The sequence below is a fragment of the Symphalangus syndactylus genome, chromosome 9 (genome assembly GCF_028878055.3).
Source record: "Symphalangus syndactylus isolate Jambi chromosome 9, NHGRI_mSymSyn1-v2.1_pri, whole genome shotgun sequence".
NCBI lineage: Eukaryota > Metazoa > Chordata > Mammalia > Primates > Hylobatidae > Symphalangus > Symphalangus syndactylus.
The window spans coordinates 64,160,591-64,176,244 of NC_072431.2; the positions used below are offsets into that span (position 1 = coordinate 64,160,591).

The 15,654-nt window shown below is 44.0% G+C and overlaps 2 protein-coding genes across 14 annotated transcripts in view; one reads left to right on the forward strand and one right to left on the reverse strand.

The window, feature by feature from the left end:
* The window catches only part of LOC129489781 (huntingtin-interacting protein 1-like), an 87,733-nt gene extending 72,120 nt beyond the window's left edge, over positions 1-15,613 (reverse strand). For 5 of the 13 annotated variants that reach the window (XM_063646349.1, XM_063646348.1, XM_063646347.1 and 2 more), the window contains exons 1-4: positions 15,073-15,211; positions 13,095-13,153; positions 2,454-2,580; positions 2,096-2,191 (exon numbers count right to left, since the gene is read on the reverse strand). In XM_063646349.1, the coding sequence (XP_063502419.1) occupies positions 2,096-2,191; positions 2,454-2,580; positions 13,095-13,109 (238 nt within the window). In that variant the 5' untranslated portion in view covers positions 13,110-13,153; positions 15,073-15,211. Of the gene's footprint in view, positions 1-2,095; positions 2,192-2,453; positions 2,581-11,457; positions 11,579-13,094; positions 13,154-14,620; positions 14,716-15,072; positions 15,212-15,473 lie in introns of those variants that run through there. The other 8 variants (XM_055292885.2, XM_063646351.1, XM_063646350.1 and 5 more) reach the window with 6 other exon arrangements.
* LOC129490683 (putative STAG3-like protein 4) overlaps positions 1-15,654 on the forward strand; it is a 104,270-nt gene that overhangs the window by 79,384 nt on the left and 9,232 nt on the right. The window lies entirely within an intron of this gene.

Consider the following 15,654-nt stretch of genomic DNA (forward strand, 5'->3'; position numbering starts at 1 on the left):
CAGAGTGAACTCCTGGCCAACATACTGAATCCCCGTCTCTACTAAAAATACAAAAATAGGCCGGGCGTGATGGTGCACACCTGTAATCCCAGCTACTCGGGCGGCTGAGGCACAAGAATCGCTTGAACCTGGGAGGCAAAGGTTATCGTGAGCCGAGATTGCACCACTGCACTCCAGCCTCAGTGACAGAGTGAGACTCCGTCTCAATAAATAAATAGGCTGGGCACAGTGGCTCAGGCCTGTAATCCCAGCACTTTGAGAGGACGAGGCAGGCGGATAACAAGGTCAGGAGTTAGAGACCAGCCTGACCAATACGGTGAAACCCCGTCTCTACGAAAAATATAAAAATTAGCCAGGCATGGTGGCGTGCACCTGTAATCCCAGCTACTTTGGGAGGCTGAGGCAGGAGAGTCCCTTGAACCCGAGAGGGGGAGGCTGCAGTGAGCCGAGATCATGCCATTGCACTCCAGCCTGGGTGACGAGAGTGAGACTCCATCTCAAAATGGAAGGAAGGAAGGAAGGAAGGGAGGGAGGGAGGGAGGGAGCGAGCCAGGGAGGGAAGGGAGGGGAAGAAGAAAGGGAGGGAAAATATATATTATCTGGGCGAGTAAAATGCAGATGAAGGAAAAGGACAACGATCATTTGAATGGAAGATGGATCCACTGTAATCCAGGTATGGGAGAATACTGAACACTAATGTCAAAAGAAACAGAATGTGCTGACGATCTGCAAGGCATTTCACAAAAGACAAAGACACAAACCATGGAGAGAAGACTAGCACAATCAAATACTGGGAGGTGAGGAAGGTAGATAGAATTCATGATTTTGGAATGTGCACAGTTTATCATCAGACATTCTGAGAGAGAAGGAAGTGAACTATCTCACTGGTACTGCTATGTTGTCAAGTAAAATATTCAACTAAGTTAAAAGTGTCAGACATATCAATTTGGAGGCAAGCTGCAAAAATACATGGAAAAAAGGTCTTAGAAGTTGAGATTAGATAAACTCTTTTAAGGGATACAAAGAAAACCAAAAAAGTAGAAAACAGGTTCTAGGAGGACACTCCTGAAGAGGCAAGAAAAGGAACCGATGTTCACTTATGAAATTCACACTTCCTGAATGTCTACTATGGACAGAGCATGATTCCAGTTATGGGGAAGGGGAAATGAACACAGATGGGTCATAAATGAGCATTGGGGAAAGAGAGGAAAGCTGAGGGAGCGCTATATCATCACATCAACTGAGCATGGACTTTGGGAAATAACGTACACCACAAGCTGTGACTGAATTCACAAGCATAGGTGGAGGACGAGGTTTTGGTATCTGAATGCCTAAAGAAATAAATAAAATCGAGGGCAGAAAATAAGTCCAAGGTATTTTTAAAGCAAGGAAGGAAAGAAAATGGAAGATAAAAAGAATGAACATAAAAGTCTCAAGTTAATTTTTATGTCAGACTTCTGAATACCCCAAAGCAAAACAATTCTGTAAGGCCGGGAGCAGTGGCTCAGGACTGTAATCTGAGCACTTTGGGAGGCTGAGGTGGGCAGATCACTTGAGGCCAGAAGTTCAAGACCAGCATGGCCAACATGGTGAAACCCCGTCTCTACTAAAAATACAAAAATTAGCCAGACATGGTGGCATGTGCCTGTAATCCCAGATACTCGGGAGGCTGAGGAAGGAGAATCGCTTGAACCTGGGAGATAGTGGTTGCAGTGAGCTCACACCAGTGCACACCAGCCTGGGTGACAGAACAAGACTCCGTCTCCAAAACAAACAAACAAACAAACAAACAAACAAAAAACTCACAATTGTGTAATGGCGAGGGAGTAAATAAGTTACCGATAATGCTGGAGAAAGAGGAAGTGAATGGGTCCCCAGCACAGGTTAGAATGAAAAAATCCCTACCAGTGTAAATCAAATGTAAAATAAACAAAAGAGTTCATGTATGAGCATGTGGTATGTGTGCAGGAAGGAAAGTGATATTTGGGGGTTGGGAGGTGTTACTGAGGGTACCGAGTACATAGCAACAACCCTTTAGTCACTCCCAAAGGTCTGGGATGAGCATTTTTTAACATGTGATACTCTACTAACTTACCTGGAATATGTTGACATGGAAATTCACCTTCCATTATCCACGGCTCCTCTCCCTGCTCCAACTTAATGATGACGTTTGGCTTGGTGATATCATATCCTGTTAATGGGAAAAGAAGAAGGACTTGGGCAAGCTGCTTGGCTTCAGAATCTCCGAAGTACAAGATGTTGCCACCTCATAAGCTGCATAACAAAAATGCTCCATTTTTTACCTTATCAAAGTTAGAATCTTTCAATGAAGAATAATATAAACACTCCAGCTAGTGCCCACAAGGAATTAAATGGTGTCATCGCTTATTTCTTCAAACTCAAGGATAAAACCTCATTCAACTGAGAGCATTCAGAAAGCAAGCTATCCTCACCCATGGAAACTAGATGGCTGTAGTTCTCCAACATCACATCCCCGTATGTTATCTTCTCATCAGGGTCCAGTTGCTGCCACTCCTCCTGGGTGAAATCCACAGCCACATCTTTGAATGACACTGGCCCCTGTAATGGCAACATGATGAGAATTGAGAGATATGGAAAAGGGATAGGGGGATAACATTTTACAAAGCTCACTTGTAAAGTTAACCATGAACATTGTATACCTCATTTTATGTTACAGATTATGGAAGGGAAATCTTATTGGAAACACATATCCTTTGGGGTCCTTTATATATATACAAAAATAAAAACCCAAAACACAACTGAGCTCCTATTTTGCAAGTGAACTGAGTTTTGGGGATATGAGATGAGTGAAACACCATGTCTGCTCTCAGAAAGCGGACAACCTAATAAGGAGATAAACATGTAAACAAACATAAGCATTTTACTCCTTATCACTTCTTTTAGTCTTCTTTGCTGCCAGGCCATCCCCTTCTCCTGGACCTCTTCATGTTGGAGCACCCACCACTCAGTTCCTGGTCTTCTTCCTAACTCACTGCTCTGGGGCCCTCATCTAGTTTCAGCTCCTTGTTCTTTTGGCTCTTTTATTCTCATAGCCAGTGGCCTCTGGCTATCTGCATGGCTGAGTTTTATCTCAAACATCTCAATCTTGCAGCAATAAATATTTGTTAAATGAATGAATGCCCAAAGCTGTTATTAGAGTAATGCAGACAAGGTGCAGAATGATTTAACAAAAGAGGATCAAATTATTTTCACTTTATGCCATCAGTTAGGCTTCACAGACTCAGTTAACTTGAAGTCCTTAAAGATGAATTGTGTACTCTATGGGATGAAGGGGAAGAAGAATATGATGAGGTGTAAAAAGTACCAATGGCAAACATGAAGCAGCTTCAATTTTTAAGAGGTTGGGGCTGGGCATGGTGGCTCATGCCTATAATCCTAGCACTTTGGGAGGCTGAGATGGGAAAATCGTTTGAGCTCAGGAGTTCGAGACCAGCTTGGGCAATACAGTAAGAACCTCATCTCTGCTAAAAATAAATTTTTTAAAAAAAATTGGCTGGGCATCATGGCACATGCCTGTAGTTCCAGCTACTTGGGAGGCTAAGGAAGGAGGATGGCTTGAGCCTGGGAGGTCAAGGCTGCAGTGAGCTGTGAATGCAATACTGCACTCCAGCCTAGGCAACAGAGTGAGACCTTGTCTCAAAAAAAAAGAAAAATGCAAAACTCCTGGGCTCCAGCAATCCACCTGCCTTGGCCTCCCAAAGTGTTGGGATTACAGGCTTGAGCCAGCATGCCCCGCCCAAACTTGTAGTTTAGAGAAAGGAAGTGCCCAGTAAGCATGTTGCATTATCCTGTTATTTATAAAGAACACATCAACAAGGGGTTCAAACCCAGTGATACAGCTAGGACCATGTAGATCCCAAGAGATAGCGGCTCCAAGGCAGAGCTGCTAGGCTGGTGGGCTGAGAAACTAAAGCAGAACATCCAAGCTTATCCACAGACAGGCCACAGGAGCTGATAAAATCACCAAAAGAGAGTAATAACCTTCCGGGTTAAGTTAGTCCAGAAGGCAAGGAGGTGGTAGGGGTTAGAAGACTGATCAACCAATAAATAACATAAAATTACATGCCAATACCACTAACATCAATACAAATACCCAAAATGAAACATAACCAAACAAAATCCAGTACCAGATTAAAAACATAATATACAATAGCCAAATAGGACTTATTCCAATAATATAGACTAGTTTAATATTTGGAAATCTATTAATATGATAAGCCACTATAATACAGCAAAGAAAAATCTTGTATCCACGTAGATACTTGAAAAAGCTTGAGAAAAAGCTGATTTAAAAAAACAAACTAAAGAAAATAGAAACTGATGGATACTTCACTAACATCAATATTATTTATATACACAAATATAAATATTACACCCTAATATGCAATACTACATATATGTGACATATGTATTTCAATTACACACAAGCACATATATACAGTTTGTGTGTACACACACACACACACACACACACACACTCTTATGCCTCAGTCTTCTCAGTCCAAAAGTCAGGATTTTACTTAACAGGGAAAAACTACATATCTTCCCACTAAGATCAAGAACAAGGTATTAATAAAATGCTCATTATATACAACTAGAAAAGAGAAAACAATTAGAGGACTATAAGAAAAAGTAAAAGTGCTTGGGCACGGTGGCTCACGCCTGTAATCCCAACACTTTGGAAGGCCGAGGCGGGCAGATCACCTGAGGTCAGGAGTTCAAGACCAGCCTGGTCAACATGGTGAAACCCCATCTTTACTAAAAATCCAAAGACAACAACAACAACAACAACAAAATTAGTTGTATTATTAAGATCAACTTAATAATACAAAGATATCAGTTTCCCAGGCCGGGCGCGGTGGCTCACGCTTGTAATCCCAGCACTTTGGGAGGCCGAGGCGGGCGGATCACGAGGTCAGGAGATCGAGACCACAGTGAAACCCCGTCTCTACTAAAAATACAAAAAAATTAGCCGGGCGTGGTGGCGGGCGCCTGTAGTCCCAGCTACTCGGAGAGGCTGAGGCAGGAGAATGGCGTGAACCCGGGAGGCGGAGCTTGCAGTGAGCCGAGATCGGGCCACTGCACTCCAGCCTGGGTGATAGAGCAAGACTCCGTCTCAAAAAAAAAAAAAAAAACAAAAAAAAAACAAAGATATCAGTTTCCCTAAATTACTTTATGCAATCCCAATAAAAATACCAAAAAGCTTTTTCCTGGAACTAGATAAGCTGACACTACAGTTCATATGAGGTAGAAGAAAATCAAAAACAGCTCAGTGAAAAAAAACATTTGGACACGGATAAAACTGGATCCAGGCCAGGTGCGGTGGCTCATGCCTGTAATCCCAGCACTCTGGAAAGCTGAGGCATAAGGATTGCTTGAGGCCAGGAGCTTGAGACCAGCCTTAGCAACATAGCAAGACCCTGTCTCTACAAAGAAAAATATATATATATTAGAAAAAACATATATAGAGAGACATGAGGACTTCTGCCCTCAGGTGTGATAAACTAACAGGTACTGCATATACCCTCCAACCTGAAACAGCACACACCAAAGAACAACAAAATCAAAAACAGACAGAAAAATAAAACAGAGAACATATATGAAGCAATGGTTTGTTTGTTTGTTTTTGTTTTTGTTTTTGAGATGAAGTCTCGCTCTTGTCTTCCAGGCTGGAGTGCAATGGCACAATCTCGGCTCACTGCAACCTCCGTCTCCCGGGTTCCAGCGATTCTTCTGCCTCAGCCTCCCGAGTAGCTGGGATTACAGGCATGCACCAGCACGCCCGCCTAATTTTTATATTTTTAGTAGAGATGGGGTTTCACCATGTTGGCCAGGCTGGTCTCGAACTCCTGACCTCGTGATCCGCCCACCTCAGCCTCCCAAAGTGCTGTGACTGCAGGTATGAGCCACCACGCCCGGGCTGAAGCAATGGTTTTTTTGTTTGTTTTTTCTTTCTTGAGACAGAGTTTTGCTGTCGCCCAGGCTGGAGTGCAGTGGCGCGATCTCGGCTCACTGCAGGCTCTGTCCCCCAGGGTTCGCGCCATTCTCCTGCCTCAGCCTCCCGAGTAGCTGGGACTACAGGCACCCGCCACCTCGCCCGGCTAATTTTTGTATTTTTAGTAGAGACGGGGTTTCACTGTTAGCCAGGATGGTCTCGATCTCCTGACCTCATGATCCGCCCACCTCCGCCTCCCAAAGTGCTGGGATAACAGGCATGAGCCACCGCGCCCGGCCAGCAATGGTTTTCAAGGCACTGATTATCAGGCAGTAGAGTTATCTATGAGTGATGGGAAATAAACAAGGTGAACCAATCAACTTCTGCCTTGAGTGATTCCAGGCCATGGAGCAGGGAAGAAGAACAGAGGCAGATGTGAGGAGAAAGAGTTGTGAGACGGGAAAATGGGCAGGAAATTACAACCCATAAGGAAGACAATCAGTCCATCAAAACTGGCCCAGAATTGACACAGATTTCACAACCGGCACAGAGCACTGAGAGAGTTCACCATTCTATTCCAAATGTTCAAAAAAATCAAGACAGGCAAGATGTAAAAAAGACCCACGCTAACCTTCTACAGACAGAAACTACAATATCTGAGATGAAAATTATACTGGAAAAGATTAACAGCATCGTGGCAAAAAGAGATTAGTGAATATAAAGACAGCAACAGAAGTTACATAAAATGAAACAGAGAAAAAAGAATTAAAAGCAAATAAAGAGCAACAGTGTGTTGTGGGAAATTTCAAGTGGCCTAATATACGGGCAACAAGAATCAATGGAGGGGAGGTGGTGGGTACTTGAAGAAATAATGATAAAAATGTTCCCCAAGTGATGACACCATAAACCCAAGATCTAAGAAGTTCAATGATCCCCAAAACAGAAACATGAAAAAAATGATACCATGACATATTGCAATCAAATTGTCTAAAACTAGTGACAAAAAGTTTAAAACAGGCCGGGCACGGTGGCTCACGCTTGTAATCCCAGCACTTTGGGAGGCCGAGGTGGGCGGATCACGAGGTCAGGAGATCGAGACCACGGTGAAACCCCGTCTCTACTAAAAATACAAAAAATTAGCCGGGTGTGGTGGCGGGCGCCTGTAGTTCCAGCTACTCGGAGAGGCTGAGGCAGGAGAATGGTGTGAACCCGGGAGGTGGAGCTTGCAGTGAGCCGAGATTGCGCCACTGCACTCCAGCCTGGGCGACAGAGCGAGACTCCATCTCAAGGAAAAAAAAAAAAAAAGTTTAAAACAATAAGGGGGGAAAGAAAAAAAGACATGTTATATATAGGGGAACAAACATGAGTATGAGATCAGATTTCTCTTAGAAAAAAATGTAAGCAGGAAGACAACAGAGAAACATATTTAAAGCACTGTGGAGAAAAATCCAGCAAAAACACCTTTAAAAGCAAAGACACAATGAAGACATTTGCAGACATATAATAATTCATCATCAACTAGAAGAAATGTTAAAGAAAGTCCTTCAGGCAGAAGTAAAATGACAGCAAATAAAAATTTAGATTTACACAAAGGAATGAAGAGTACCAGAAATGGTAACTGTGTATTTTCTCTCATTACTTAAATCTCTTTAAAAGATAACTGGGCCAGGTGTGGTAGCTCACACCTGTAATCCCAGCACTTTGGGAGGCTGAGGCAGACGGGTGACCTGAGGTCAGGAGTTCAAGACCAGCCTGGCCAAAATGGCGAAACCTTGTCTCTACTAAAAATACACAAATTAGCCAGGCGTGGTGGTGGGTGTGTGTAATCCCAGCTACCCAGGAGGCTGAGGCAGGAGAATCACTTGAACCCGGGAGGCAGAGGTTGCAGTGAACCGAGATCACACCCCTGCACTCCAGCCTGGGGGACAGAGTGAGACTCCATCTCAAAATAAATAAATAAATAAATAAATAATAACTGTTTAATTAACAACAACGTAATAGACTGTGTGTGGCACTGATACCACCTGTAAAAATAAAATGAACAACGGTGTAAAGACCAAGAGGAGAGGCCGGGCGTGGTGGCTCACGCTTGTAATCCCAGCACTTTGGGAAGCCGAGACAGGCGGATCATGAGGTCAGGAGTTCGAGACCACGGTGAAACCCCGTCTCTACTAAAAATTACAAAAAATTAGCCGGGCGTGGTGGCGGGCGCCTGTAGTCCCAGCTACTCGGAGAGGCTGAGGCAGGAGAATAGCGTGAACCCGGGAGGTGGAGCTTGCAGTGAGCCAAGATCGCGCCACTGCACTTCAGCCTGGGTGACAGAGTGAGACTCCGTCTCAAAAAAAAAAAAAAAAAAAAAAAAGACCAAGAGGAGAGAAATGGAAGTATCCTATTGTAAGCTTCTCTTACTCTAAGAAAAATGGATTTGACTTAAGAATAAACTGTGACAATTAAAGTTGCATACTATAAATTCTAACTCACTAAAATAACAGAACAGTGTGATAGCTAAAAACCCAACAAAAGATATAAAGTAGAAGCATAAAAAATTCTCAACTAATCAAAAGGAAGGAAGACAAAGACATTTTAAACAGAAACAAAGAAGATGAGACTAAAAGAAAGCAAAGACAACAGACCATAACCTAACTAGTTTTATCAATAATCACATTACATGTAAACGGTCTATACATCCCCAATTAGGAGACAGAAATAGACTGATGAAAACAAGCAAGATCCAAATCTTGCTGCCTATAAGAAAGAATACTTTAGATATAAAGATGCAAATAGGCTAAAAGTAAAAGGATGGAATAAGATATACCATGCATGCATTACTCAAAAGAATGCTACATAAATAACAAAGTACATTTCATAGCCTGGAATATTAGCAGGGATAAGGAAGGCCATTTTACAAAGTGATTAATTAATCAACAGGACATAATAACCTTGAACATTTATGTATCTAATATAACACATAAAGCAAAAAGTGGTAAAACTGCAAAGAGAAACAGAACCACAATTGCAGCAGATTTCAATCCCCTCTCCCCCACAATTGATACAAGTAGGCACACAATCAACAAGGATATAGTACACCTGAACAACACAACCAACCAACCTGATCTCATTAACATTTATCAAACACTCCACCCAACCAGAGCAGAACAAGCCATCTTCTCAAGCATGCGCAGAAGTTTCCCAAGACAGATCCTATCTAAGCCATAAATTTAAGAGGTTTCATGTAGTATTCCAGACAAAAATTCAGTCTAAATCTAATCATGAAGAAAGATCAGGGAAACGTAAATTTAAAGACTTCTGTAAAATCATTGGCCTGTATTCTTCAAATATTATAATGGCACTGTGGAACAAATCTGTATTAAACAGACTTAAAACACATGAAAACTAAAGGCAATTAACAGTCCTAGACTGAATCTTCTACCAAAAATTAAAAATTGCTATAAAGGAAATTATTGGGAAATTGGCAAAACTGGAAAATGAACTATAGTTTAGATAAAAGTTAAATCAATGATAAATTTCCTGAATTCAATTACTGTGCTATGGATATTTAATAGAATGTTCTTGATTTTATAAGCTATAATCTAAAACTTTATAGGGTAAAGAGGCATGACATATTATACCCACTCTCAAATAGTTCAGAAAATATATACATATAAAAATACATATACACACATATATGTATATATGCATATAAATGATTAATCTGGGAAAATGTTAAGAATGAAGTAGCTGAACAAAGGAAGTATCTGGGATTTCTTTGTAAAATCCTTGCAATTTTTCTGAAAATCTGAAATGATTTCAAAACAAAATGCTAAATAGAAAATAATGCTATCAAATATATATTATATGTATATATTTGCTATCAAATATATATTATATGTACATATTTGCTATCAAATATATTTCAAAAGGACTCAGAAACCAACTTAAAGGGATTCCATCTGGCCAAAGATGGAACCACTTAATTTTCAAAAAGAATCACAACTTCTATGTACTGAAATATTTACTATCTGTTTAAACCCATGAGCTCATAATGGTAACAAAACAAAAAAACCTTCCTGCTTAAAAGCCTACTCATATTTTAGAAACTGTCTTTCCTGCATGAATTACATAACCAAATAGAAAATAGAAATTTATCTTTAGGAAAGTATTCTAGGCCAGCTGTGGTGGCTCAAGCCTATAATCCCAACACTGGGAGGTCAAAGAAGAGGATTACTTGAGCCCAGTTCAAGACCAGCCTGGGCAACATAGCGAAACCTGTCTCTACTAAAAATTAAAAAATTTGCTGGGCATTGTGGCATATGACTACACTCCCAGCTACTTGGGAGACTGAAGTGGGAGGATCACTTGAGCACAGGAGTTTGAGGCTGCAGTGAGCCATAAACGTGCCAGCCTGGGTGACAGAGTGAGATTCTGTCTCCAAAAAAAGAAAAGAAAGGTATTTTGGCTAGTAAATAAAGAAGAAATGGTAGAATTAGCAGATCACCATTTTGCCTCCCCTAATGAACTAGTAAATCACAGCAATAATCAACAGTCAATAGTTCTTAACTTCACAAAAACAAAGAAGGTAACACAGGCCTCCAGAAGTAGACAAATGCCATGTATAGTACAGTTGTGTGAAAAGAACTGAACAGGCCGGGCGCGGTGGCTCACGCTTGTAATCCCAGCACTTTGGGAGGCCGAGGCGGGCGGATCACGAGGTCAGGAGATCGAGACCACGGTGAAACCCCGTCTCTACTAAAAATACAAAAAATTAGCCGGGCGTGGTGGCGGGCGCCTGTAGTCCCAGCTACTCGGAGAGGCTGAGGCAGGAGAATGGCATGAACCCGGGAGGCGGAGTTTGCAGTGAGCCGAGATTGTGCCATTGCACTCCAGCCTGGGTGACAGAGCAAGACTCCGTCTAAAAAAAAAAAAAAAAAAAAAGAAAAGAACTGAACATAAACCTGATTAGACTTCCAGATCAAACCACCAATTTTACAAGGCATACAAAATATTTTTTTTAAATGTGCTAAAGGTGAAACAAGGGTAACACAATCCAAACTGAGGATAACCAACCCAGTTTCTTCAAAACAATGAGCACGCAAGAGACATACTATGGGACTATTAAAAGATTTAACCCAACTGCCACATGTATTAAGGAAGAGAGTATTATGGGTTATTCCTAGCCCTTTTTAAAAAGATTACTTATTGGCCAGGTGTGGTGGCTTACACCTGTAATCCTAGCACTTTGGGAGGCCAAAGTGAAAGAATCACTTGAGGCCAGGAGTTTGAGACCAGCCTGAGCAATACAGTGAGAATACATCTCTAGGCCGGGAGCAGTGGCTCACGCCTGTAATCCTAGCACTTTGGGAGGCTGAGGCAGGCAGACTGCCTGAGCTCAGGAGTTCAAGACCAGCCTGGCCTGGGTGACATGGTGAAACCCAGTCTCTACTAAAATACAAAAAAAATTAGCGAGGTGTGGCAGCGTGCACCTGTAGTCCCAGCTACGTGGGAGGCTGAGGCAGGAGGATCGTGTGAGCCCGGGAGATTGAGGTTGCAGTGAGTTGTGATCACATCTCTACACTCCAGCCCGGGTGACAGAACAAGACCTATCTGAAAAAAAGAAAAAAAAGAAACAAAACAAAACAGACTTCATCATTTAAAGACAAACAAATACTTACAGATGAATCTTTTTAAAAGCCAAGAAAAGAGAGACTCCATGGAGAAAATATCAGTTTGGAAGTAACAGATGTCAAAGGCAGACAAAGGTTCCCGTGAGGAAGGGGCTAGGAAATGCCCGCTGGATTTGACTGCAATTAAATCACTGGTAATCTTTACTGACTGACTCAGCAAAGTGACAAGGACAAAACTAAAACACTGAGAACTGAAATGAGAAACAGAAATGAGGAAATCTTCACGAGAGTAACTGTTTGTATTGTTTGCTGTGCAACCCAAACAAAAAGACGAACAAATATCTGAAGGATGATCATGTCTTTCATTAGCCCCATGATCTAGGACTCAACAGTAAAAACAGAATTCTATTTGGATCACAATATTTCCGTCCCTGGAAAAATTATATGCACCAAGTTCTCCTTGGGCAGCAGGCCCTCTGCTTACATAAGCACCAAGAATAAGCCATAAGTTACAGTAATTTAATGGTTGTTATTAGGAAAGCTATCCACAATTATATCAACTTGAATGAAGAAATGTTTCCAAGTCCTAGAAAATCTTTTAAATCCACAAGTAACAAAATTGGTTTCTCCTTATAATCAATGCAAATGATGTCATGGATGGTGATACGGTTTCGGTGTGTGTTGCTGCCCAAATCTCATGTTCAATTGTAATCCCCAATGTTCCCTCTTCCTCCTGCTCTGGTGATGGAAGATCACCAGAGAAAGCACCCGCTTTCCCTTCACCTTCCATCACGACTGTAAGTTTCCTGAGGCCTCCCCAACCATGCTTCCTATGATAGAGCCTGCAGACGTGAGCCAATTAAACCTGTTTATAAATTACCCAGTCTTGGTTATTTCTCTATAGCAGTGCGAGAATGGACTAATACAGATGGCATTTTCCTTTTGTGATGACTGCCAAGAATATCAGTCCTGGGTGTGGCTCAATTTCAACAGCCTTAAAATATACTACCCATACATACAAACTTCCCAAATCATTTTTGGTGCTGATCTGCCACACTATCTATATTTTACAGGATAACGTCTATTTCCACATTCCCATTTTAAAGTATGAATCCTGGCTGGGTTCGGTGGCTGATGCCTGTAATCCCAGCACTTTGGGAGGCTGAGGCGGGAGGATCACCTGAGGTCAGGAGTTTGAGACCAGCCTGGCCAACATAGTGAAAGCCTGTCTCTTTTAAAAATACAAAAAATTAGCTGGGCATGGTGGCGCACGCCTGTAATCCCAGTTACTCGGGAGGCTGAGGCAGGAGAATCACTTGAACCCAGGAGGTGGAGGTTGCAGTGAAGCGACATCATGCCATTGCACTGCAGCCTGGGCAACAGAGCAAGACTCCATCTCAAAAAAGAAGAAAAAAAAAAGTATGAATCCTTACGAACCTCTTAAAATGCATCATAAAATAAAGTGGAGGAACATATACACAAGCAGGAAAACTCACCTGCAATGTGTTCATTTTCTGCTGCTCTTGGAAACTTGCAGAGACTGTGGCTGATAGACCTAGAGGGGCAGAAGCAGGTCATTGAAATCATGAGTGCTCCGGCCTGCAAAGGCAGAAATCTCCTGCATAAGAACCACAAAAGAAAGCTCAATAGATTAACATCCTGTGAACACTCAACCTGCAAACACTCAGAAGGGTCTAAAAGAGTGATACAGGGTTTTGCCATGTTGGCCAGGCTGGTCTCAAATTCTGACCTCAAGTGATCCACCTGCCTGGGCCAACATGGCGAAACCCTGTCTCTATTTAAAAATAACAAAAAAAAATTAGCCAGGCATAGTGTCACATGCCTGTAGTCCCAGCTATTCAGGAGGCTGAGGCACGAGAATCCTTTGAACCTGGGAGGTGGAGGTTGCAGTGAGCCGAGACCACGCTGCTGCACTCCAGACTGGGTGAGACACTGTCTCAAAAAAAAAAAAAAAAAAAAAAAAAAAGTGATAGGGGAAGCATGCACTTGTAACTCTAAGATAATCAGGTAGTAATTAGATGAGTTAGACTCTCATGGGTAACATGATTCCTTTTACAAATAGTCTGCCATCATCAAATACAAGGTGCAAAAAGAAAAAAAAATTCCCATTATACGGCTCATGCTTTTTTTTTTTTTTTTTTTTTTGAGACGGAGTCTTTCTCTGTCTCCCAGGCTGGAGTGCAGTGGCGCAATCTCGGCTCACTGCAAGCTCCGCCTCCCGGGTTCACGCCATTCTCCTGCCTCAGCCTCCCGAGTAGCTGGGACTACAGGCGCCCGCCAACACGCCCGGCTAATTTTTTGTATTTTTTAGTAGAGACGGGGTTTCACCGTGTTAGCCAGGATGGTCTCGATCTCCTGACCTCGTGATCCGCCCGCCTCGGCCTCCCAAAGTGCTGGGATTACAGGCTTGAGCCACCGCGCCCGGCACGGCTCATGCTTTTTGTGGTTTGTTTGTTGAGACAGGGTCTCAATCTGCCACACAGGCTGGAGTGCAGCGGTGCAATCACGGTTCTCTGCAGCCTCGACCTCCTGGGCTCCACTGATCCTCCCACTTCAGCCTCCTGAGTAGTTGGGACCACAGATGCATCCCAGCATGCCTGGCTACTTTTGTATTTTTTGTAGTCAAGGTCTCCCTATGTTGTCTAGGCTGGTCTCTAACTCCTGGTCTCAAGGGATACTCTTGCCCTAGCCCCGCAAAGTGCTGGGATTACAGGTGTAAGCCACTGCATTCGGCCCACATTTTCTTATTGTCTCTTTAAACTGCTTAAAATCAAAGCCATAGGAATTGAGTATGTGAGCTCTCAGAAATGAAATGAATGTGTATAAAATATGGCTTTGTTTCTAAATTATCTAACTGAACTTGGTTATTGCTGCACCTAATAATCTTCTATTAAGAAAACTAGGATACGGGAGAAAGAACACTGGCCTGGGAGATAAGACTCCTGAGTTCTACTATGAGCAGCTCTACCCACAAAGCCCGTGACCTGGTCAAGTCACCCACCTGCTAAGGCCCAGTCTCTTCCCCTAGCAACTGAGGCAGCAGGAGAGAATCCCTGCGGACTGTTCCTGCATTACTACGATTCTCCCAGGGCAGATCTAAGGGGGGAATCAGCAGAAACTTAAATGAGAGAACAGAGGTGCTGACGGACGTTTAGAAGCGGTGGAAATCTGGAGTACGGAGAGGAGGAAGAAGGGCTGTTAGGGGTTAGAGGGGAGTGGAGACGACGTCCGCAGCTAAGGTTGGTGACACCCTCCATGCCTCTGTAAGCCTCGTCCTCCCAGATCTTCCCATGCAGCGGCTGTTCGGTGCAGCTGGACCCTGCCCTCAAACCCAACACACGTCTCTCCTGCAAGCGACCGGGACCCTCCCTCTGCCCCACACTCTAAGGTCCCCAACACACGGTGACTTCACCTAGGCCCTTCTCGCTCCGGGCCCGAAAACCCAAGACTTACCCTCCTGGGGCTCCGCAGCCTCTGCCCCACGGCTCCCGAGAAGCCGGGGCGGGCTGCTGTCGCTGGCGCGCGCGTCTGCTCGCGAGATCCCCTCCTGTCCACCTCACCAAGGCTGTTCTGCTCCCGAGGGGCCCGGGCCGGGCCTACCGGGCAAATCCAGGCGGGTGTCCTTCTCGAGGCCCAGATCTGCCTCCCTGGAGCTCACCATACAGCGACGGCCGGGGCCAGGCCGCCGAGGACACACACGGGCCAGGCCCAGGTCCCGCCACCCCTTCGCCTCCGCCGCCACCTCCGCCACCTCCCGCCCGGCCCCTCTGGCCCCAGCGCCGCCGGCTCCGCGGCTCACGCTCGGAGGTCCCGACTCGAGCCTCTACCCCACCCGCGCGAACCCTGGCCCTCACAGCTCCCGCCCGCCTAGGCGCTGGCCCAGGCGGTCAGCGTCCAGCCCCGCAGGCTCGGTGATTCTCGTCCACTGGAGGCCAAAGCCTGCGAACCAGAGCAAGCGGTGACCTGAAAACGCGCAGGAAGCGAGGGCAGTGCGGCGGCGCGCACGCGCGAACAGGCACGCAGGGAGAGGTGCAC